Source organism: Procambarus clarkii, chromosome 47 (assembly GCF_040958095.1).
Source record: "Procambarus clarkii isolate CNS0578487 chromosome 47, FALCON_Pclarkii_2.0, whole genome shotgun sequence".
NCBI lineage: Eukaryota > Metazoa > Arthropoda > Malacostraca > Decapoda > Cambaridae > Procambarus > Procambarus clarkii.
Genome location: NC_091196.1, coordinates 5,438,529 through 5,462,847, shown reverse-complemented (window position 1 = coordinate 5,462,847; position 24,319 = coordinate 5,438,529). Strand labels below are relative to the sequence as shown.

The 24,319-nt window shown below is 44.2% G+C and overlaps 1 protein-coding gene across 1 annotated transcript; it reads left to right on the top strand.

The window, feature by feature from the left end:
* The first annotated feature begins 620 nt into the window (after positions 1-620).
* Positions 621-21,089, top strand: LOC138349682 (tumor protein p53-inducible protein 11-like). The gene is given in 7 exon segments (XM_069301937.1): positions 621-760; positions 12,021-12,033; positions 12,035-12,073; positions 12,075-12,116; positions 15,359-15,590; positions 15,986-16,116; positions 18,808-21,089. Coding segments are annotated over 7 exon segments (771 nt in total). The 3' UTR covers positions 18,982-21,089.
* Positions 21,090-24,319: the final 3,230 nt, after the last annotated feature.

The window sequence follows — 24,319 nt, the reverse complement described above, 5'->3', positions numbered from 1 at the left end:
ACCAGGGGTGTAGCAGCACCAGGTGTGTGCGGGGCAGCAGGAGTGGGTAGGGTCACCCCGGGGCTCAGCGCGGCCGCCGCCACACTCTTAACCTTGATGGATGAGAGCTGCGGACTTTTCCTATATATATTTATTTATTTCCCCGTAGCACAGAGAGGTGAGGGAGGTGTTGGTGAGGTGAGGAGGGTGGCGGCGGGGCGCGGAGGGTGCTGAGGGTGCTGACCACGGGGGCAGGAGGGAGGGTCGAACCCTGTGAGTGGTGGGACTGGTGGCGGGGCTTAGCAACCTGCTCCAACAATACGCTTATAAGGATGTTGTTAATGGCGGTAGAGGAGTGAGAGCGGAGGGGCGCGCGGTAGTAGGACCATGTGCAGGTGTGGTAGTAGACGGGTGGTGGTGTGTCGTCGTGTGTAGTGTCGTCGTGGTGGTGTGTCGTCGTGGTGGTGTGTCGTCGTGGTGGTGGTGTTTCGTCGTGGTGGTGTGTCGTCGTAGTGGTGTGTGTGGTGGTGGTGTTGAGTGCGTGTGAGCGTCAGTGTGGGTCCAGTGGTGCGGTGAAGGGTGGTGGAGATCACCGCCGTCAGTGTTGGTGCCCGTCACACAGGTTCCTGAGTCCCTACAGCATGTCGGAGACCGTTGGGGATGTTCCCGCCCTCGTCCCGGCCCACGAAGGTGGCGCCGCCTGCGTCACCACCAACGACCGCGCGGGAACCACCTACACTAAACCACCTTCAGCGCCCACCGAATGTGTCTACCCTCAGAGGTGAGGCAATATAATGTATCTCCCTGCCCCCCCCCCCCTCCCATACAGTACCCCTCCTCCTTCCCTCCCTCATATCTATACGCGGGAGAGACGCACATTCAGTCTGCGATTAACAATAAGAATGAATTTGCATTCAAAGGTATAGCTTTCCCAGTTCGTTTGTTGACATTGTGAGCGACACTGGACGTGAACACTGATGAATGTTTTACATTTGGAAGGTTGTTTAGGAGTTCATCTGCAGCTGACTGTCTCTTGGAGTGATAAGCTAATTATAGATGTCAAAAACTTTTCCGAATAATTTGTCGTAGTGTCTTTGGGGTGCGAAGATGAGACGGACAGAGGGAAAAGAGAATGGGTTCAGAAAGGAACAGAGGGAGAGAAAATCAGAGAACAGAGAGAGAGAGAGAGAGAGAGAGAGAGAGAGAGAGAGAGAGAGAGAGAGAGAGAGAGAGAGAGAGAGAGAGAGAGAGAGAGAGAGAGAGAGAGAGAGAGAGAGAGAGAGACGACCCAGCCCAGCAAGCCGACAATAGATTGATTAGCAAGCGATAGATCTGACTAGTGTGAGCTCAGTAACTTTATATGCCGAGTGAGAGAAAGCGTATGCATGCGATTTTCATCTTTTCTGACCTTGTGCGTAAAGACAAAAATCATTGCGTATTGTATCTTAGTGTGAGATCGCTGTAGTAATGCAGGATAAGAACACTTAAGTTTAGTGGGTTCCTTTGTGCTGAGCTTAGTGGGTTCTTGTGTACCGAGGTTTGTCTTAGTGGGCTCCTTAGTGGCAAGGGTAACTATTGGGTGAAAGAGGGAGGGGGTGTATGGGAGGGATGTGGAAGAGGGTAGCCGGGTGCAGGAGGGAGGGTGGAGAACTGTGGGAGAGGAATGGGGAGGAGACGTAGGAGATAGATGGGGCGAGGTGGGAGGACGTCTCTCCCTCCAGGCTTCACTCTGACTCTTACATTTGATAATCCCTTAACTGGGACACCATTAAAAGGAATTATTTAACTCAGTGAGATCTTTAATTTACTTTAATGAATAAAGCACTGGACTCGTCAAACTCAGCAATGGAACAATCACTTTAATGACATTTAATCCACAAACTTCAAGTATCAACTCTACACTTAAAATCCCACTTTGCTAAATTACTATGAAAAAACAACAGAAAATTACAAAATATTGCCACTGCAAACAGAACAATGAAACATGTGCACAAACATCTGTGTGTGTGTGTGTGTGTGTGTGTGTGTGTGTGTGTGTGTGTGTGTGTGTGCACGCACTCGCCCGTGGTGTGGGTGAAGACTCGTGTTAAGTGGTTCTGAATATAGACTAATGCTTCAGTATCTCCCAGTACAGCGTTCATATCTGAGTGAACACTCACACACCCACTCTCTCACACACACACACACAGAATAACGTCTGCGGCATATGCGAGGCTGGCTAACATCAGAACGGCGTTCAGGAACCTGTGTAAGGAATCATTCAGAATCTTGTACACCACATATGTAAGACCAATCCTGGAGTATGCGGCCCCAGCATGGAGCCCGTACCTTGTCAAGCACAAGACGAAGCTGGAAAAAGTCCAAAGGTATGCTACTAGACTAGTCCCAGAACTAAGAGGCATGAGTTATGAGGAAAGGCTGCGGGAAATGCACCTCACGACACTGGAAGACAGAAGAGTAAGGGGGGACATGATCACAACCTACAAAATCCTCAGGGGAATCGACCGGGTAAACAAGGATGAACTTTTCAACACTGGTGGGACGCGAACAAGGGGACACAGGTGGAAGCTGAGTACCCAAATGAGCCACAGAGACGTTAGAAAGAACTTTTTCAGTGTCAGAGTAGTTAGCAAATGGAATGCATTAGGAAGTGATGTGGTGGAGGCTGACTCCATTCACAGTTTCAAATGTAGATATGATAGAGCCCAATAGGCTCAGGAATCTGTACACCAGTTGATTGACGGTTGAGAGGCGGGACCAAAGAGCCAGAGCTCAACCCCCGCAAGCACAATTAGGTGAGTACAATTAGGTGAGTACACACACACACACACACACACACACACACACACACACACACACACACACACACACACACACACACACACACACACACACAGCGGTATTCACCCCGTAGGAATGCGACGCCTGCTATCATATTCACGACACAGATTAGAGAAATGTGTCACATGAAGGGTGGAGCTCGGACTCGCTGTCAGAGTGCACGAGTCTTAAGTGTGCAGGAGGGTCCTGTCCTCCTCACTCTTCCCCCCCATCATTCCTCCTCCTCACGCTTCACTCACCACTTGTTGATGCTTAAGATTCAACAACTCGGAACAAAAAGTTGCAAGTAGCACGGTCTATGGCGAGCCCGTAGTGGACTTACCTGGCACAGGAGCGGGGCTGTGTATGGGAAAGGGGTCTGATCCCCACCATCCCATCCCCTCTTTCCCCTCCCAGCCGGCGTGGCGTGGCGGGGTCCGATAGTGTGGTAGAGGGTGAAGAAAATTGCTTGTGTGGTGTTGAAGAAAATGGGGGGACAAAAAATGATCGTGAAGGACTCGAACGGAAACTAACATAAATCGCAGTTGAACGAAAACGGAGGTAGACTGTAAATCAGGGAAGATACAGACACAAATTTATACTATTTTGGCTTAATTTATATACAAGAAGGGTAGGATATTTCACGTTATTGTAATTATTATTATATTCTTTGTTTCTGTTTTCTTTCTTTTGCTGTGGTTTGTTATTTTGTTTCCTGACGTAAATGAAGATTACTATTGAAAGAGTACAGGGAAACCCTCCCGTGAAGGGAATATTTCCCCTCCCGTGAAGGGAATATTTCCCCTCCCGTGAAGGGGGTATTTCCCCTCCTACAAAAGGGCCATTTCATGTCGACGATAATTTCTACTTCCCAACTATAGCTTGTATTTGACTGTAGGTGTGGCGGTGTAACTGCTCACGGGGCGGGTAGTAACAGCCGACTCTTGAGATAACACTAACGTGATGCATCAAATGAGTAAATCCACAAGGGCCGTGACGAGGATTCGAACCTGGGTCCGATTTTAACCCTGTCGTAGCTCAGTCGATTAAGGCAGTATCTGGGATGCTCCCGGACGCAGGTTCGAATCTTCGTCACGGCCCTTGTGGATTTGTTTAGTCGTCTCTTGCATCAGGGAAAGATCCTATCCATTAGCTGAATGTTCCGCCCGAGTAGCACAGCTTGTAGACTCGTTCATAGTTTTATAAAAGCTGTATCTGTTGGTAGAAGACTGAAGTCTTCCTATTCTGCAAGCTATCTCCTTCTGCAATTAGTTTCTCTCTATATACGTGTTTTCATAGAGCGATGCAGTGTTGTCTTTTCTGAAGACAATATTCTTAAAATGAAGTGCGGGAGTCCAATATTTACCAACTGTGAGCATTTTCTGGTCTCTTGGGTATATAGTATCGAATTCCTTTTGGAAGTCTTCCTTGCCTCAGATTTCATCTTGGTGGCTTCTCACCCGGCGCCTCTCCATCTGAGAAGGTTGCCCCTCTCTAATTCTGAGAGAGGGGCTCTTTGTCCCTGAAGAGGCTGTCCTTTCTAGTGCTCTTTTCTCTCTAACTTGGACGTTAGCTGCCTTCCTGTTATCTTGAGATGAGATCTTGATATGATTTCGGGGCTTTAGAGTCCCCGCGGCCCAGTCCTTGACCACCTTGAGGAGGATCTTGAGGAGCTTCCGGGGCTTAGCGTCCCCGCGGCCCGGTCGTCGACCAGGCCTCCTGGTTGCTGGACTGATCAACCAGGCTGTTGGAGGAGACCAGGCCTCCTTTTTGTTACACATTCCCAGTAAGCAGCCTGTAGCAGCAGGAGTATAGTAAACTTGTGTTTCCACACCGAGGTTTACCTCTCGGCACGCAGACAACGGCCTCTTGAATAATGCATCCCATTTTGACACATTCCCCACCAGACAAAATATGATGGACTATAAGTCATAGCGGCTCTCAGCCTCGTCCATGGGCCCTCGGGCAGGTTAGGTTCGGGCAGTTTAGTGCATCAATTTAATGACGTCACAACTTGAGAGGCAGGTGACGAGGCAGGAGATGGGGCCAGGTGGGGCGAGGCAGGAGATGGGGCCAGGTGGGGCGAGGCAGGAGATGGTGTAACATGGGAGGGTTTCTCTCGACTTAACTTTCCTTCTTCTTTTCCCCCTCTACCCGTATTCTTACTTTTTATTCTCTACAAGGGACTCCAAAACTTTTACCAAAGCCAACTCCACGCCACGTGGTCCTAAGACGATTGACCGACTTAGGATTCTACAACCAGTATGACGTGACCTAGGCTTTGAGCAAAACCCTAGAGTCGCCTCCGCCGCCACCACCAGACCAGTAACACAGAGCAATGATCGAGGTCTGGATCGATCATGCTAATTAATCAATCTTGGGGCTTGATCCCCACTATAACCGATGACCTTGAGAGTTCTTAAGTGTGGAATTAATTACACGGGAATGATGAATTCCGATTCGATGTTAGAATCGACGCCCAATCCAACTCTGCCTCGTGTGGACCACGTGACCAGGACAAGTTCACATACTGTACATATAACAAATACATGGAAATAATAAATATGCAAAATATTAACTAATTAATTTATTAAAAGAAACTAAAACAAAATCTAAATATGTTCACTCCCTGTCACTTTAAACACTCCCTACTTGACCTGACGACAATGAGTTGACTATCCCTATAAATAACAAATAGCAACTATACCTCTATGTTGACCAGCTAAAGATGTTGGGGGCTGGTCTTGGGGGAGAGGTAAGATGGTTGACCTCCCTCAGTTGATCTGGACTCCACACTAATCTCTCCTCATCTGGTCTACCCCAGACTAGAGCATTGTATTGTTCCGCATCGCTTACCCAGTTACTTAGCCAGGTTTAAGTTATAACAATTAACCTCTGTTTGTACTGAATTGATCCAGACTGGTTGAATTATTTTACTGAAATTAAATTACACAAGCATCTAACGGCAGAGCTGTTCCCGATCACCAAAATGGTTATTAAAACTTTGAGAAAATAGTGGACATGTCAACACTGATGACCTATGACCGCCAGGTCACTCCGCCTTACAACTTAGATCTGATTCGTGACGTCACTGATGGTGACTTAACTCAATAATTAGAATACTCTTGATATTGTACCCAGTAATATTATACAATACAATTTTAATACAAAATGAATAAAGGCTAATTTCTCTAAATTACTGAATACTATAGGATGATTCATTATACGCAACTATGAACAGAGACGCCCGCCATTTGTGACTCAGACCTGCTAATCCCCAGGAGAATGTGTGTTGTTGAAGGTCAGGTCCCTACACGAAACTTCTGGAACCTTCTGGAATAATTCTCACAACCAGCCTAGTTTGTTACAATGGGGCCAGGTGGGGCGAGGCAGGAGATGGGGCCAGGTGGGGGCGAGGCAGGAGATGGGACCAGGTGGGGCGAGGCAGGAGATGGGACCAGGTGGGGCGAGGCAGGAGATGGGGCCAGGTGGGGCGAGGCAGGAGATGGGACCAGGTGGGGCGAGGCAGGAGATACATTTCAGCATCTGGTAACCTCATCCACTGATAATATTTGACCATCACTTCAATGGTGCTTTCCTATAGTATTATGTTTCCCGCCTGAGTGTGTGGTAAAGGTGAGTGTTTGTGTGTCCTGGGGGAGTTGTTTGTGTCCTGGGGGAGTGTTTGTGTGTCCTGGGGGTGTTTGTGTGTCCTGGGGGAGTGTTTGTGTGTCCGGGGGGAGTGTTTGTGTGTCTTGGGGAAGTGTTTGTGTGTCCTGGGGAGTGTTTGTGTGTCCTGGGGAGTGTTTGTGTGTCCTGGGGAGTGTGTGTCATGGGGGGAGTGTTTGTGTGCCCTGGGGGAGTGTTTGTGTGTCCTGGGGGAGTGTTTGTGTGCCCTGGGGGAGTGTTTGTGTCCTGGGGGAGTGTTTGTGTGTCCTGGGGGAGTGTTTGTGTGTCCTGGGAAGTGTTTGTGTGTCCTGGGGAGTGATTGTGTGTCCTGGGGAAGTGTTTGTGTGTCCTGGGGAGTGTTTGTGTGTCCTGGGGGAGTGTGTGTCCTTGGGGGAGTGTTTGTGTGCCCTGGGGGAGTGTTTGTGTGTCCTGGGGGAGTGTTTGTGTGTCCTGGGGGAGTGTTTGTGTGTCCGGGGGGAGTGTTTGTGTGTCCGGGGGGAGTGTTTGTGTGTCCGGGGGGAGTGTTTGTGTGTCCGGGGGGAGTGTTTGTGTGTCCTGGGGGAGTGTTTGTGTGCCCTGGGGGAGTGTTTGTGTGCCCTGGGGGAGTGTTTGTGTGCCCTGGGGGAGTGTTTGTGTGCCCTGGGGGAGTGTTTGTGTGTCCTGGGGGAGTGTTTGTGTGTCCTGGGGGAGTGTTTGTGTGTCCTGGGGGAGTGTTTGTGTGTCCTGGGGGAGTGTTTGTGTGTCCTGGGGGAGTGTTTTTGTGCCCTGGGGAAGTGTTTGTGAGCACCCGATTAGTGTATGTATGGGGGGGGGGGTGATGGATGAGGGAGTAAGCTCAAACATTTACCCTGGTCGGTACAACGACGGCCTCGCTTTCTGCAGGTCGGCGTTCGATCCCCGATAGTCCAAGTTGCTGTTCAACGTTCGTCACTCTGTCCTTTATCACTACAAAGAAGCGTGAAACTATATTACAGTTCCATGCCCCTATTCTCCAGCTCCTTGTCCTCGTATCCCAGCTCCTTGGCCTCGTATCCCAGCTCCTTGTCCTCGTATCCCAGCTCCTTGTCCTCGTATCCCAGCTCCTTGTCCTCGTATCCCAGCTCCTTGGCCTCGTACCCCAGCTCCTTGTCCTCGTATCCCAGCTCCTTGTCCTCGTATCCCAGCTCCTTGTCCTCGTATCCCAGCTCCTTGGCCTCGTATCCCAGCTCCTTGGCCTCGTATCCCAGCTCCTTGGCCTCGTATCCCAGCTCCTTGGCCTCGTATCCCAGCTCCTTGTCCTCGTATTCCAGCTCCTTGTCCTCGTATCCCAGCTCCTTGTCCTCGTATCCCAGCTCCTTGTCCTCGTATCCCAGCTCCTTGGCCTCGTTATCCCAGCTCCTTGTCCTCGTATCCCAGCTTCTTGTCCTCGTATCCCAACTCCTTGTCCTCGTATCCCAGCTCCTTGGCCTCGTATCCCAGCTCCTTGTCCTCGTATCCCAGCTTCTTGTCCTCGTATCCCAACTCCTTGTCCTCGTATCCCAGCTCCTTGTTCTCCTATCCCAGCTCCTTGGCCTCATATCCCAGTTTTTTTCTCTCATATCCCAGATCCTAATCCCCATACGTCTGGAAGGGCCATGATCAGTATTGATCTGATCAATATTGGAGGCCCGATGGAGTATATCACTCGCTTCTGATTAAATTAGTCGCAGGGAAATATTAGCGACGCAGGGTGGGTGTGTGGGCGGGGAGTGGGCGGGCAGGTGTGTGGGTGTGAGAGCGGGGAGTGGGCGGGCAGGAGTGTGGGTGTGAGAGCGGGGAGTGGGCGGACAGGAGTGTGGTGTGAGAGCGGGGAGTGGGCGGGCAGGAGTGTGGGTGTGAGAGCGGGGAGTGGGCGGACAGGAGTGTGGGTGTGAGAGCGGGGAGTGGGCGGGCAGGAGTGTGGGTATGAGAGCGGGGAGTGGGCGGGCAGGAGTGTGGGTGTGAGAGCGGGGAGTGGGCGGACAGGAGTGTGGGTGTGAGAGCGGGGAGTGGGCGGACAGGAGTGTGGGTATGAGAGCGGGGAGTGGGCGGGCAGGAGTGTGGGTGTGAGAGCGGGGAGTGGGCGGACAGGAGTGTGGGTGTGAGAGCGGGGAGTGGGCGGACAGGAGTGTGGGTGTGAGAGCGGGGAGTGGGCGGGCAGGAGTGTGGGTATGAGAGCGGGGAGTGGGCGGGCAGGAGTGTGGGTGTGAGAGCGGGGAGTGGGCGGGCAGGTGTGTGGGTGTGAGAGCGGGGAGTGGGCGGACAGGAGAGTGGGTGCGTGGGCGTGACGGCGCGGGATGGGAGGAGACACTCGGCCACATTTGCAAATTTCCAATTAATGTGCGAATGACCCTTACTTGCTTAATGAAAGTTACTGTATTGCACTGTTTGTGTGACACTGTCTTGGGGCTGTGTGTGTGGCACTGTCTTGGGCTGTGTGTGGGCACTGTCTTGGGGCTGTGTGTGGGCACTGTCTTGGGGCTGTGTGTGGGCACTGTCTTGGGGGCTGTGTGTGGGCACTGTCTTGGGGCTGTGTGTGGGCACTGTCTTGGGGCTGTGTGTGGCACTGTCTTGGGGCTGTGTGTGGGCACTGTCTTGGGGCTGTGTGTGGGCACTGTCTTGGGGCTGTGTGTGGGCACTGTCTTGGGGGCTGTGTGTGGGCACTGTCTTGGGGCTGTGTGTGTGGCACTGTCTTGGGGCTGTGTGTGTGCACTGTCTTGGGGCTGTGTGTGGGCACTGTCTTGGGGCTGTGTGTGGGCACTGTCTTGGGGCTGTGTGTGGGCACTGTCTTGGGGCTGTGTGTGGGCACTGTCTTGGGGCTGTGTGTGGGCACTGTTTTGAGGCTGTGTGTGGGCACTGTCTTGGGGCTGTGTGTGGGCACTGTCTTGGGGCTGTGTGTGGGCACTGTCTTGGGGCTGTGTGTGGGCACTGTCTTGGGGCTGTGTGTGTGGCACTGTCTTGGGGCTGTGTGTGGGCACTGTCTTGGGGCTGTGTGTGGGCACTGTCTTGGGGCCTGTGTGTGGGCACTGTCTTGGGGCTGTGGTGTGGGCACTGTCTTGGGGCTGTGTGTGGGCACTGTCTTGGGGCTGTTGTGTGTGGCACTGTTTTGGGGCTGTGTGTGGGCACTGTCTTGGGGCTGTGTGTGGGCACTGTCTTGGGGCTGTGTGTGTGGCACTGTCTTGGGGCTGTGTGTGGGCACTGTCTTGGGGGCTGTGTGTGGGCACTGTCTTGGGGCTGTGTGTGGGCACTGTCTTGGGGCTGTGTGTGGGCACTGTTTTGGGGCTGTGTGTGGGCACTGTCTTGGGGCTGTGTGTGGGCACTGTCTTGGGGCTGTGTGTGAGCACTGTCCTTGGGGCTGTGTGTGGGCACTGTCTTGGGGCTGTGTGTGGGCAATTCTAACCATGTCACCAAACACCAGAAGGTCTAAGAAGGAATACAATGGGAGCATTTCTCCAGAAAACAGTGTCGAAAATTCTATTCGGACAGTGCTTATGATATTTCCCAATGCCATTAATGCACTACCAACCTAGCTTAGCCAAGCCTAGCCTATCTTAACCTAGCTTAGCCTAACTAAATCCAACCTAATTTAACCTAGCCTATCCTAGCTTAATCTAGCTTAGCCTGGCTTAACCTAACCTAGCCTAGAATATCTTAGCCTAGCCTAACAACCAATTTCTTACACTGTGTGGTGAATTCGACTTGCTTGAATCATTCCCGAGCTATAAACAATGAATATGAAGTGCGGGTGGACAATGTAAAAATCCATAATGATTATTCAATAAAATAATTGAAATCAATAAATTGAAATCAATAAATCAAAAAATATTTGATGAAACCCAAAAATTTCCCTGGAAGCCTCACAAATTTTATTGGGAATAGTCTTCGATTTCAAATTTTCAGACATAACGGAAGTAACGGACGCGGCGAATGCAAAAATCCAAGAAGTTGTACAACTGGACACACTATTATGTGTCCTTGTTTTTTTCGGGTGTAGGTGTTCACCCTTAGTAGTGCTTGTGTGTCCTGGGTGTTGGTGTCCGGCCCCGGTGTCCCATACACACTTTGTCTGTGTATGGGACACCGAGTAAACTTAGCCTAATGCAAGTGACCAAACTCAGCGGGTAAGTGTGTGTGTTGTGGATGAGAGCGTTGGCCTCATCAGTCTAATGGATAGAGGGAAGAAGGTAGGTAGTGGGAGAGGAAGGAGGGTAGGGAGAGGGAGGGAGGAGAGGAAAGGATGGAAGGTGGGGGTATGTGGATTGGGGAGATAGGGAGGAAGGGTAGAGAGAGAGACGAGCAGGCAGGTAGGCCTCCCTTGCGCGGTTCGAGAAAAGTTTCAACGTCAGTTAATAATAATAATAATAATAATAATAATAATAATTTTATTTAGGTAAGGTACATACATAAAGAGATTTTACAAAGTTTGTTGGCTTTATAGATAGAGCTAGTACATACAATGCCTAAAGCCACTATTACGCAAAGCGTTTCGGGCAGGAAAAAACATTAATGACTAAAGCTTAAAACTAATGGTAAAAAGAATAAGATGTGTTGAATACAAATAAAAAATAGAGGGTAGAGAGAGAGCGAATGGTGTGCTTACAGTTGAGTCATGCGTGTTTTTCATTCATAAATAATTCACGCCCGTTGCCATGAACGAAGGCTAAATGCTCGTTAATTCAACTACCAACCCCCCCCCCCCCCGTTAATGAATGAAAACATACGACTCAACTGATGACGTTTGAACATTTGAACATTCCTCAAACAGGGCTTCGCTCACGTCCTCTGTTCGAATCACATCTTTCAAAATTCTTTACCCTCCTGCTGCAAATACAAATAAGTGTCAACAGAACTGAACACCATACCAAGGTAATAACTGTACACGTAATTATATTTGATAATACAGATAATAATTTAGATTTTGACGATTTTGAACACACAGGACTGAAGGGTGTGTTTTGATGTCCATCCGAAGCTTGGACGAGCATACATGAAGCTGGGGTAAAAATAACAGGAGAGGTGGCCTGAAATAATAGTATTTCAGTGTAAATAATAATAAATAATAGTGTAGGATAAATAATAATAATAGTGCCTGAAATAATAGGAGAGGTGCCTCAGCATTTGAACGTGGTTTTTTTAATTTTCTATTCCTCATCCATCTAGTGGAATGGACTACCTACATTCCACAGTTATCTTGTGGCATAGACTAACATCCTATGATCTACACAACAACCTTCGATCATCATTCATTCTAGAATTATTTTTTGCTTGACCAGCGCCCAATTGCCACCCTGTTTACATGGTTATGTACTACGAATGGGCAATTTTTGGCATTTGTATTAACCTGTCCTACCAACACAATTATTAGATTAAACTGTGGCCAGTTTCGGCAAATGAGAGTTTGCAGCTAGCTGAAAGAGCTCTGTTTAAGACATGTTCTGTCTTAAGCCTACAAGTTACATACTTTCCTCGAGGCTACTTGGGGGTCTCAGACCCATCTTCCCGACCTGTGAGAGTCTGTCAGGTGAATAACAACTTTCTTTCTCTTCTCGCCGCAGGAAACATTCGTCCTGGGGACCTCCACTCTCGGCTCAAGACCCGAAAGATACTGGGGAGTCGGGAGAACCGACAATGGGGATATCCACAGGTCCAAGGTAAGTCGCTTTGTGTGTTCCAGCCGATGCTACAATGCCCTGGTGGGCGTCGCGCTCAGGCTGCTGTACGACGGCGACTCTAATAAAAGGGGTTTGTACTGTGGAAGGGAGTGACATGGAGTGTTGGGGGATACTGGAACACGAGGATTGGGTTGACACAGGGGTAAGGAATGGAGGACATGGAGGAGAGATAGGCAACAGTTGAAGACCAAACCACATACCATAGAATGAAAGAAACGACGACGTTTCGGTCCGTCCGGGACCATTATTAAGTCGTATGTGGTCATAATAATGGTCCAAGGACGGACCGAAACTTCGTCGTTTGTTATCCTCTGGCGTGGGGTTTGGTCATCATATCTTCAGCCACGTTGTTGTGACTCGTATGCAACAGATGAAGTTTACAGAAAGAGTGACATGGCATTAGGGCGCGATGGGGGATGGATGGACTTTGTTATGATCCATTTATGATTGATAGGTCAAAATGTGTTCGTACCTCCTTGTCGGCCTGGGGACCAGTGTTCTCGTGGCCTGGTTCATTAACCACTGAAGTGCCTGGTTATGGATATTCGTGTACGAGACGTACAGGTAAACAGTACATAGCGAGGATAACTTTGATCACAGATCGAAAGATATCCTAATAAAGCCTAATACTATATTGGTTTTCTTTTCAACATATATTTACTTTCATCGACTCTTTGTTGTTCGTACAGTAGCTTGATTTGTATTTTGGCTTCCAATGTCAATAATTGATCAGCATTACAATTCATTTTTGTTCCTTTAGAAAAGTTGACTTTAGGTCTGCGTGTGATGCGTCGCTGTATAGCTGTTGAAAAACTTGGCTTCCTAGCTCAGTGTATATGCAAATGTAGATAAGGTACAGTATAAGCCATTATTGATATCATTTATATAAATCAAGAACAAAACTGACATAGAAAATTCTGGATAAAAGAAGCTACTATTATATTTTCAATATATTTAATACTGTATTCTTGGGTAAAAAAAAAAAAAAAGGTAAGTACGACGGGCTCACCATAGCCCGTGCTGCTTGGAACTTTTTGTTCTGAGTAACCGATTCTAGAACATCTTCATCATCTTGGGTTATACGTGTCAGGACCTGTTACTGTGCCTTTGTCTTTAACTTTTCTTTATCAAGACGAATGTTTCTTTGCTTCAGGCTACAATATAATACAACCCATCCTCTTATTTTTCTGTAACTATGTGCACGATGGAGAGTTTAATGTATATAAGAATTATATACATTATAATTACCTACAAAAAAGCAGGGTCGTCGGTGTACCAATTACCCCAAGTGCTTGGGTTATATCTGTTGGTAATTCCCTATCGTTTAGAAGAGCAGATGTAGAAACGAGCAGTTCACGTTATGTAAAGCGACAAATGGGACTCTAAGATTATGCAGCAGTTGAACCAGGGCCGCACAAGTAATTCGATCCGCACTTGAGCACTATGGGGAAATACAAGTACTTGACCCAGAAATTCCATTGACTGTTAAGAGCTGTGATTGTCAAGACTCTGACTGACACTCTCCAGTCACCTAGAAGCGATGGCGTAGAGAAGTTTGTTTTAACTTTAAAAACTCTCTTTAACATTCTCTCTTCTGTCGCCACACGGGGGTATGGTTAAATTGTACGAGAGATGGATCGATAAAAGCTAGATTTATGATTGTCAAAATTGTGTATCGTTAGATTAGGATGTTTTAGGTTCGATTGGGTTAGGTAGGTAAGGCTAGGTAGGATTTCAAGTCTGTTACTGTCAGGATTACTAGGATTGTCAAGTCTTATGTACAATGTGACTTGTATCCGCTCAGCGACACAACGCTTCCACGGATAATGTTTTTTAAACAAGCAAGTACGAGACGAGAGAGAACGTACTCCTGAGTAAATTGAATGGGTGGCGAGGCAGCAGTCAGTCTGCCACTGACGCAGGCCAGCCTGCGTCAGTGGCAGACCCTTCTTCCTCAGCCTGGGTATTACTCTGTGATTGGTAGTGAGCCTTGTAAATCCTACGGCAGATTGGAAATAGAGAAAACGTTACCTTCGTCTGAGGTCCCGACAACACTGGGGTAACTACGCTATATTAAACAAGTGTTGGTGTTTTGTCCCTTTGTCTATCTGCAAGTTATAATTCATTTTGTAGGGGTGACAAGGCAGCCTGTGTATATATACATAGGCTTATATCGAGGTCAACCCCCAAAGTTGAACTACTGACCCACCCCAGGATGGCAACGCCAAAACTAGCTCCTGGGTACCTATTTAATGCTAGGTGAGCAGAGACATTAGGTGAGTAGGAAGAACCCAATTATTTCTGTCCCGACCAGGACTCGAACCCGGAATTCATGACTGTAAGTCGAAAACGAAGTCACTTTAGTACCCTTAAGTTTTTATCGGACAGGTGTAACACCTCGCGTGTTTTCTACTCCTTAATAATGAGAAGTAAAGAAAAGTAAGGAAGAAGGAGTAAGGGAGGATAGAATAAATGTGAGTGGATAGAACATGGGGGAGGGACTAAGGTAGAGGCAGCGGGAACAGAAAACGGAGAGCGAACATGAAGAAGGGAGTCAGGAGGGAGAGAAGAAAGAGGAGGAGGAGGAGTAGGAAGGAGTAGAGAGAGTAGTAGAGTGGATTGAGTAAAGAGCATAGGAGTAGTGTGTCTCTAGATGACTGGACTGGTGCTAATTACTTTAAAATATAATACTACCACCACCCTGTCATTCTATCCAAAATCTTATTTTGATTTTTCTCATTCTCCTCATCACCACAAACACCGCCCTCTCCAGCGGGGATAGGGCGGTGTTTGCTTACTGTATAATTATTATTAATAATATTAATGTAACAATTACAATATTATAAATAGCAGCTGTAGTAGTAATAATGGTAGTAGTAGGTGTAGTAAAGTATTAATAGTACAAGTAGCAGAAGTAGTAGTACAAGTAGTATAAGTAGCAGTACTACTTCTGCGAGTACCAAAAGTACAAGTAGCAGTAATAGTACTACAAATAGTAGTAGTAAAGTAATAGTACAAGTAGCAGTAATAGTACTACAATAGTAGTAGTACAAGTTAGCAGTAATAGTACTACAAATAGTAGTAGTACAAGTAGCAGTAATAGTACTACAAATAGTAGTAGTACAAGTAATAGTACAAGTAGTAGCAATAGTAGTACAAGTAGTAGTATGGTGACGCAGTGATATAGTGTATGCGATACAAAGTGTGCTCCGTGTCGACAGATCTCACAGGTGCTGGGTCACAATGAGCACTTGTACGTGCGGCTGCCCCGAGGCTTCTGGTCCGCCCACGTCCTGATGGGCGCCGGAGTCACGGTGGAGACCCTCCTGCTGTTGCTCTTCCCCGGCATCGCCGCCCACCTGGGGGTCATGCCCCCTGACATGACGGAGGCTGATGATGATCCTCAGGGCGCCGGCGTCACCGCCTCCCGCGTCGCCGGTGCTGCTTTGGCAGGTTGGTATTTTGTTTTCTGCCTGCTAAGAGGCGCCCCCTAGGCACCTTTCTCTTAAGATTAGGTGGTTCCTCCTAGCTATATGTTTTTAGAGCTACATGGGGCCTCCTAGCCATCTGTTTCATAGAGTTAGGTGGTTCCTCCTACCCCCCCGCCTTTTCCGGAATGCTAATTACTTTACCACGGCCTTTGCAGACTTATCAACCGAAGAACCGCCAGTTTCTGCACAATTTGTTGAATGTCACCATATTTACATTCCATTTTTTTTACCTGGATCTACCTGACACTCTTGCGTGCCGTGAGCGTGAAAAGTATTACAAGCTAAATTATTAAACTTAAGAACTGCGTATCTCAGTGGTCCCAAAACTTGGCAGGTGTAACTATGTTTCTATTGTAGGTCTGTGCGTGTTCGTGTGGTCACTGCTTGGGACCTCAGACAAGCACTATGCTCGCACAATGCTCCTCTCCATGCTCACCTACCACATACTCTCCATCTGTGTTGGGGCTGCCTCTGCTTTCACACAACAGGTAAGGAAGAGAGAGAAGTAATTAGGTTGCTTGATTAGCAATCTTATAATACAAATATGCCAATACTGGTTCATGTATGTATGTAAAATAATATACCTAATGTTTGTTTTATAATAAAGTGTGAAGGAGCCGCACAATTTATGGAGTACGAGCACTAAGCCCCCATCTCACCTGGAGGAAGCACGACAAAGATGCAGGTGAAGCAAAGATGCCGGAGGCAGGGAGAGAGATACTGACCGAGAGTCCCAAACAAGACCCAACTAAATCTGTACCTGGAACAGCACCAATTGGGACTTCCGCGAGTTCACCAGGAATCTGAACCCGGCAAGTTGGGAAAGAACCAGATCTCTGGCCAGCTGACATGCAGACTGACTGGGACCCACACCAGCCAGTCATCGAGGTGGGCCAACACACGAACCCCCTTACTGGTCACGTCACAACGACCCACGCTTGCCTGGTAAACGTGCAAGGGGCCAGGTTCAAACCAGAACCTGGTTTAAACCCTGGCGTTATAAGCACGACATCCCCATGTAAAGACCTAACCAGTCCCTAAGCCCCGGAGGAATAGGAATGTGCCAATACACATCCTTGAGGTCCTGGGACACTATCCAAGCCTCAGCCTGATAGCAGATGAACATAAGCCAAAGTGGTCATACAGAAAGTTGGGCAAGGGATGAAGTCAATCAGACCTGAAAGATCGAGAATCTACCGTAGGTACACCGAATCCCACTTTGGGACCAAGACCAGAAGGGATGAGGGTGGCTCGACCACGCCTGAGGTAACCAATCTGCAGACCAGATGCAGTGCCTGGGAGGACTACAGACCCAACCACTGTGGCACTCCAACGGTTATTGGAAGAGTGGGAGAGGTTGTATCATTCCATAATGATGGAGTTTAAGTAAGAGGTAGTTGTGATTAACAATATCAAAGGCCTTTCTCAGGTCAATGAAGAGTCCAGTCGGAAACTCATTTTTTTCAAGGGCTGAGTAGATTATATCAAGGAGACTAATAATTGCATCGTTGGTACTCTTTTTGGGAGCGGAAGTCAAACTGACAGAGGCTGAGTATGTCAAATTTTATGAGATAGGAGTAGAGCTGTTTCTAGATAAATTTTTCAAATATTTTTAATAGTATGGGTAGGTTTGATATTGGTTTATAATTGTTTATGTCTGCCGGATTGCCTCCTTTATGAACTGGCGTTACTCTTGCTTTTTTAAGGATATCAGAGAAGGTATGACACTCTAAAAATTAGTTGAACAGCAGAGCTATGGGTGGCGCAAGGGCATGAGAAAAGGACAAAAAGAAATCAGATATTATATTCCCCACTCTGCCCTTCTTTCACTATGCTACTCGCTAATCTATCCCTATCTTGCATATGGTATCTGTGCATGGGGTTCAACCACTGCAAATTACTTCAAGCCCATCGTCACTCTGCAAAAATCTGCTATCAGACCGATAAAAAATTCTGTCTTCAGACAACACACAGACCCTCTGTTTAAATCCCTAAACATGCTAAACGTACACTCACTCCATGCATTCTCTTGTACTATTTACATGTAATAAACCTCGTTTCTAAGTGCTAATCCAGAGCTGAATTTCTTCCTTGATGTAATAGAACCCATGAGCACCACACCAGGAATAAATATCTCTTTGATATCTCTAGAGTCGGACTAAATCTGTGCAAACATTCCACGTAAATAAGAGGGCCCCAGTCTATTGAACTCACTTCCTATTGAACTAAAAAATTGTCGAGCGTATGCTTTTTTCAAAAGTAAAACCAATAAAAATCTACAGTTGATTCTCATACTAGGAACATTTGAGGGCCACAGGGCTAACAACACTGCAAACCAGATATGACAGGGCTTATCTCATCAAAACTTTTAAAATACTGAACATTTTGGAGGATATTGATCCAAACAACTTCTTCAAAAAGGTCAGATGTAACATGAACAAGGAGCAAAGATTTCAACCTCAACAAGCCACAAATGTAGGACAGAAAATAGGAGATGCTTTTTCACCTATGGGGTTTTAAACCCACGCAACTGCCTACGTGCCAAAGTTGTTAATGCTGAAAAACTTCGGAATTTTAAAATCCAGCTTGAAAAAATCATCAGTACAAATGAAGGGACCTTTGACAAGCTGCCAGCTTCCTGTCCTCATCGAGGCCACTAGTGTTAGTGGTCCTTGGGTAAATTAGGTGATAGAACATGCACCCAACCATTTCTGTCCTGCTCAGGATTTGAGCCTGGAATTCTCGATTGAGTCGAGAATGAATCCGGCTGTACTATCATAATAATAATAATGAAGCCTAAAAGAAGATGGTCAGTTAGTAGATGGAAAGACTCAATAAGTTGTGGAAAAGTGAAGATTAAGTGTAAACAACATTCGGGAAATGGCTAGAAATATACAGTAGTTAGATTGATTCCTTAAAATGCTGACTTTAATTACATTTTTTAATCAAATGGGAAAATATCTTTCAAAATGCACTTCTTTTGAGGTAATGTATATAATTTTCTGTACAATTTATTGCATTCGTACAATACTGTATATATATTTTAATAGGTATTTAATTTGCTAAGATATCCTTTACACATCTGCACATGTTTATAATTAATTTATATTCACTATTCAAGCATATTCACAATGCAAATTGAATAAAGCCCTGAAATATAAATGCACTTTTTCTGACAGAATGAAGATGAAGCATTGCTCGAGAATCGCCTAGTGATGATTATAGGCATGCGAGCAGTGATGTGTCTGATCTGTCTAGCCTACTTCTACTCCATTGGTGAGCCAACCTTTGGGATACGCAAGTCCACTTCATACAAGGATCTGGCTAAGGACGAGTGCAAGAAGGACATTTAACACCTTCCTCTTGTTCTTCTAATCTTTCTCTCAGTCCTCACACTCATGAGCGATGCTACATAACACCTGTGCTTTTAAACTCCAATTTTTCATAAAAGAAATATACAGTACTGTACTTATAAATCAAGGCAAATGTATGGTATCATTGCTATAACTGCTGCAGTGAGACTAGAGATTTGCATGATGAAAAATATGAATAACAATGTACATTTTTTCTGCACAATGCATTATAATTCTTAACTAATACTGTACTGTATTATACAAACCTTTCTATCTCATTTGTAATACTAACATGAGTGTATCTGGATCTTACTGTAAATATTTTATAATACTAATTCTTAAATAAACGAGAGATTAATCACTTCATCTGAAGTTGAATTAAAGGAGGATAAATGCTGTGAACATTTCCAGTATTTATAAAATGTCTTATAAGGAGTAGATGTAAGAATGATTAAGGTTCCTTTTTATGTGGATGAGCTAGAAAATTTGGCAACTATAGAACATAATTCCAATATGGTGTATTCCCAAATTTAATCTTTTTTTATTATTTCTCTAATATGCCTCTTCAGTGCCAGTTCATTTTAGATGTTGTATTGCTACAAGTAGGCCTATACAACATCAGTAGGCCTATCTTCAGCTTAAAGAGCACATTTCTTGCAGCTGTATTGAGCACTTGATGTCTTTCATGTTAGCCAGTAGCCCACTAACCACACGTTGACGTAACTGCTTAACATTCTGACTTCATTATGGATGCTCATACCTAAGCTGTGCTTTGCTTTTTAATTTTTTTTTTGTATAATGGCTGGTTTGTGATATTTATTAGTTATAAGTCCTTAAAACACTTATTTCATAAGTTTTTTACTTTTATATATTCTTATGAATATTATCTGCTTGTGATTCTCTTCTGCTGATTTTGATAAATATTTTGATAATATACATATACAGGTGTTTAATATTTTGAGTATGTTTAGAACAGACTTTTCTAGTTACAGTATTTATATATTTATAATTTAAACTTTCTTTTAGCAATATTTAATGAGGTTGTTTTAAGTGAAAATAACATTTTGGATAGTTTTAAAACAGTTGGGCTACTTTTTGTTTTCATATGCATTAACTGTGACAAAATTTTGAAAAGCATTAGTTTTTAATAAGCATTCAAATACCTGGTTACCTGGTTGATGGTAACTGGTTAGAACTAAAATAAACTAAAATAACTGGTTAAATGCTTTAACTTTTAAAATTTGTTGGTGCATTGGCATTTACATATTTGCATTATATTAGTGTTGAAGTTACATTTAATGAATGTTTGTGTTTCTCTGGCATTATTTTAATAAACTATACAAAATAACATCTTCCTCATCAAAATAAATCTAGAGTAGCATCAGTTATCTGTGACACTGTAGGCCTATGTGTGACATCACTGGCTTGGAAACCTTCGCAGCATGACTTTTACACCTTAAAGGCACCAAGTAATACCAATGTGGTAATTTCAAGATTACATGGTTTGTATGGCTGATATTTCCTTTTTCCTCGGAGTGGTCTCGTCCTGTAGATGATATTCATCTTGCTTTCAGGAAGCCCACATAATATACTGTTCTGTACATGTACTGTTGGCAGTTTCAATCCACCTCAGTTTTATAAAATACAATATTTCTTCATTAGTAAAGAATTTATAAATTTAGTGTCTAATTAGAATTTATCATTTCACCAAATACTAAATCTGTATGCAAAGATTGAGAATGAAATAGTTACAGTATAATGAAGACTATGAGTCACAATAATGTGACTGAAGATATGAACACTAAACTACACACCAGAAGATGAGGAGACGACGATTTCTTTTCCTACCATTCCCTTTCTGTTAAGAAAAGTGTTCTCGTCTCTCTCTTCCTCCTCGCTCTACGCATCAGTGACCCTCAGTTTCTTGATTCTGAAATTGCCTTTTACAAATCTTTCTCTTGCCTTGATTACCCCTTACATTTTGTCAACTGTGCCTATTCTCAAGCTGAACAAAATTTCTTCCATCCAAAACCTGTTTCCAACACTAGTACCACTGTGCTTCCCTTCCCTTCATATCTAAACTCAAAAATCTCACTAATACCCTTTGTCCTCTTGACATAAAGCTCGCCTTTCGACAAACTAACATTCTTCGTAGTAATCTGGTTCACACTGTTCCTCCTGCTCCTAATGTTACAGGTGTCTACTCTATTTCCTGTTCATCTTGTCCTCTCCAATACTTTGCGGAAACTGGTCGTATTCTAGATTGACAGACTTAAGGACCATAAAAGAAGTGTTAAGTCTGTAGACACAAACAATGCTTTCTTCTGTCATGTTAGGGATTCTAATCATCCTATTGATAGGTCTTCTTCTAAAATAATCTTTTCCTGCCTCTACTCTTCACAGACACCGTCTTGTCGAATCAGCTCTGATACACAACATACCCAATATGAACCCTAGTCCTTTCTTTGTTGCTGTTGACTCTTCCGTTTCACAGTACATACTCAAATGCTCTAACCTTTCCAACAAACGTGACCTAACATAAGCCTACCCATCCTTTTCTTTTTTGTCTTTCTCCTCTTATTCTTATGTTCCCATTCTTACACCCATTATTACTCCCCTTCTTACACCCCTTTATTACACCCATCCAATCCATACCTTTTGTCTTGCTCTTCCTTCCTTTAGGAATTTCCTCCTCCTCACCTCCACCTCTCTCTTGCCTTACTTAATACCTCACTCACTTTCATCACAATCGACGGGAGACATGTCCCGTCACGCAGGGTGCACTCGCACCTCCACAGATCTCGAGTATCAGCTCTTGATACTGGTAATGGCTCAAAAGGGCCACCACTTACGGGCTACTCATGCCCGTGCCACCTTTTGGGTGGCTTAATCTTAATCACAATTGACTTGATAATGGTCCAGGACGGACCAAAATGTTGTCGTCTCTTCATCTTCTGGTGTGTGGTTTAGTCTTCAGAGTATAATGAATATTGCCAGTATTTATAATAGATAGTTTTAGTCAGGTTTTTATACATGATCATTTGTTATAATTTGTTTTTTCTTTATGACTGAAAAGTTTATAGAGTTACTTGTCTGTATTAGATATAATGAAGCCTCTGTACATCATGATTTTTATATTAACATAATTTGACATTAAAACTATAAATTCTAATTGCAGAAGTTCCAGGAATTTCTGAATGATAGTTTTCTATATGTCACACACTAGAAAAGTTAGTAGAAAATAATTATTGAAAGATAATCTTTCAGATTATCTTAATGATAAAATCATTATCTTCAAATTACTGAAACTCTGGTGAACACGAAGGTGTTCGAGAATATTTTTGCTGTAGGACTGAGGGAAACACAACAGATATTAAATCGGGCCTTATAGCAGAGTCGCCTATATGCCCTTGGCACACAATCGTGGGATCTGGGTTCAATCCACGGGCAGGACAGAAAGGGTTGGACACCTTTCCTTTCACCTGATGCCTCTGTTCACCTAGCAGTAAAATTGGTGCCAGGAGTTTGGCAACTATTATGGGCTGCATCCTTGGGAAAGGTTAGTAGTAGGCCAAGGGGGACCTCAATAAGTCTAAAGTACAAGCTTTTGTCCCCAACAAACAGGGAATTACTGTATATTGTCTTTGGTGTTTTAATGAGAATTTTAGTGTAGTTAGTATGGAAGCACTTCTGTAGTTGAAGTAAATAGTTTAAAGGATTTAATGTTACATGGTGAGCAGATTGACAGTAGATTTGCACCTTACAACATGGTGAGCAGATTGACAGTAGGCCTACACCTTTTACAACATTAGAAGCCCCTTGAATCACCTTTGCCAATGCAGATAACATATACAACAACTGTTTCTTAAATCATCTGAACAGAGTTTTCATATCACTTTGTAAATTGTATATGGAAGAAAATTAAAGCTTTGTGTTACTGGGTATAGTACTGTATATACTTTTATTTTGTTACAGTAATTACTTTATTTTTATGAAGAATACAGTAAAAGTCTTAAAAGTTACAATTAAATTCAATCACAGTAAGATATTTAAGAGCAAATTATGAGACAAGTTGTAAATGGCTTTTGTATTGGTAAAAGATACTTGAATTACCATCAAGTAAATAATATGCTTGAATCACTATTGTGCGTTTGAATCACTATAGTGTGCTTGAATCTCAATGATGTCCTTGAATTACTATTGTGTGCTTGAATCACTGCTGTGTACTTGAGTCACTATTGTATGCTTGAATCACTAGTGTGTGTGCTTGAATTACTATAGTGGGCTTGAATCACTATAATATCCTGGAATTACTATTGTATGCTTGAATCACTATTGTGCACTTGAATCACTATTGTGCACTTGAATCACTATTGTGCACTTGAATCACTATTGTGCACTTGAATCACTATTGTGCACTTGAATCACTATTGTGCACTTGAATCACTATTGTGCACTTGAATCAGTAGTGTGCACTTGAATCACTATTGTGCACTTGAATCACTATTGTGCACTTGAATCAGTAGTGTGTGCTTGAATCACCTGTGAGCTTGAATCAGTATTGTGTGCTTGCAGAGCAGTAAACACCGTTGACTTCCTTTTAACTGGTAGAGCAAATTATTTTAAAGGAAGAAGATTTTGTTTTTTGGAGTATTTTATGTAATTTTACTAACAAACAATAATCTGTGTAAAGTGATTAAATTCCATTCTCCCCATTAGATTGAAGATGTTATTTATGACTTAGCTGAAACACTTGCTGCCTTGTGCTGTTAAATGCTTGAAAATCATCACAAGATCTTGCGGCCTTTGATTCGATATTTGTTATAAATAAACATCACAATGTTTAACATCAATAAATTAGTTAATGCCTTAAAAATTTTATCATTTTCATATAAATTAACATTACGCTTTTTATTATGGGATTTATGGCCTAGTGTCAAATACAGCTTTTACAATAGTTAAGTATACTATTTGAGTACCCAGGTTATTTTTAAACATAAAACAGCATGAAAGGTAAAATGTTTGATCCACAATTATTTTCCCTTGGCGTTTATTCGGTAACATACCAGCCGGGAAAACTGACTTAAATTTTAACACATTTTTTCATCTCGGGACATAAAATTAATTCCTTGTTAGCGTAGCTGTCAAAATAAACTTCAAACATTTCATGTATTGTGACTGCTGTGTTGGAAGATGTAAATATGACATCTTATTAGGCGATTAGTAGTAGTTGTAGCATGTCTCTAGTTTGTGTTGATGCTTTATGTTAAGTTTTTGTTGATGTACTCATCAGATTAAATTTAGTTTTATGCCAAATTTTTCTTATATATATAAACTC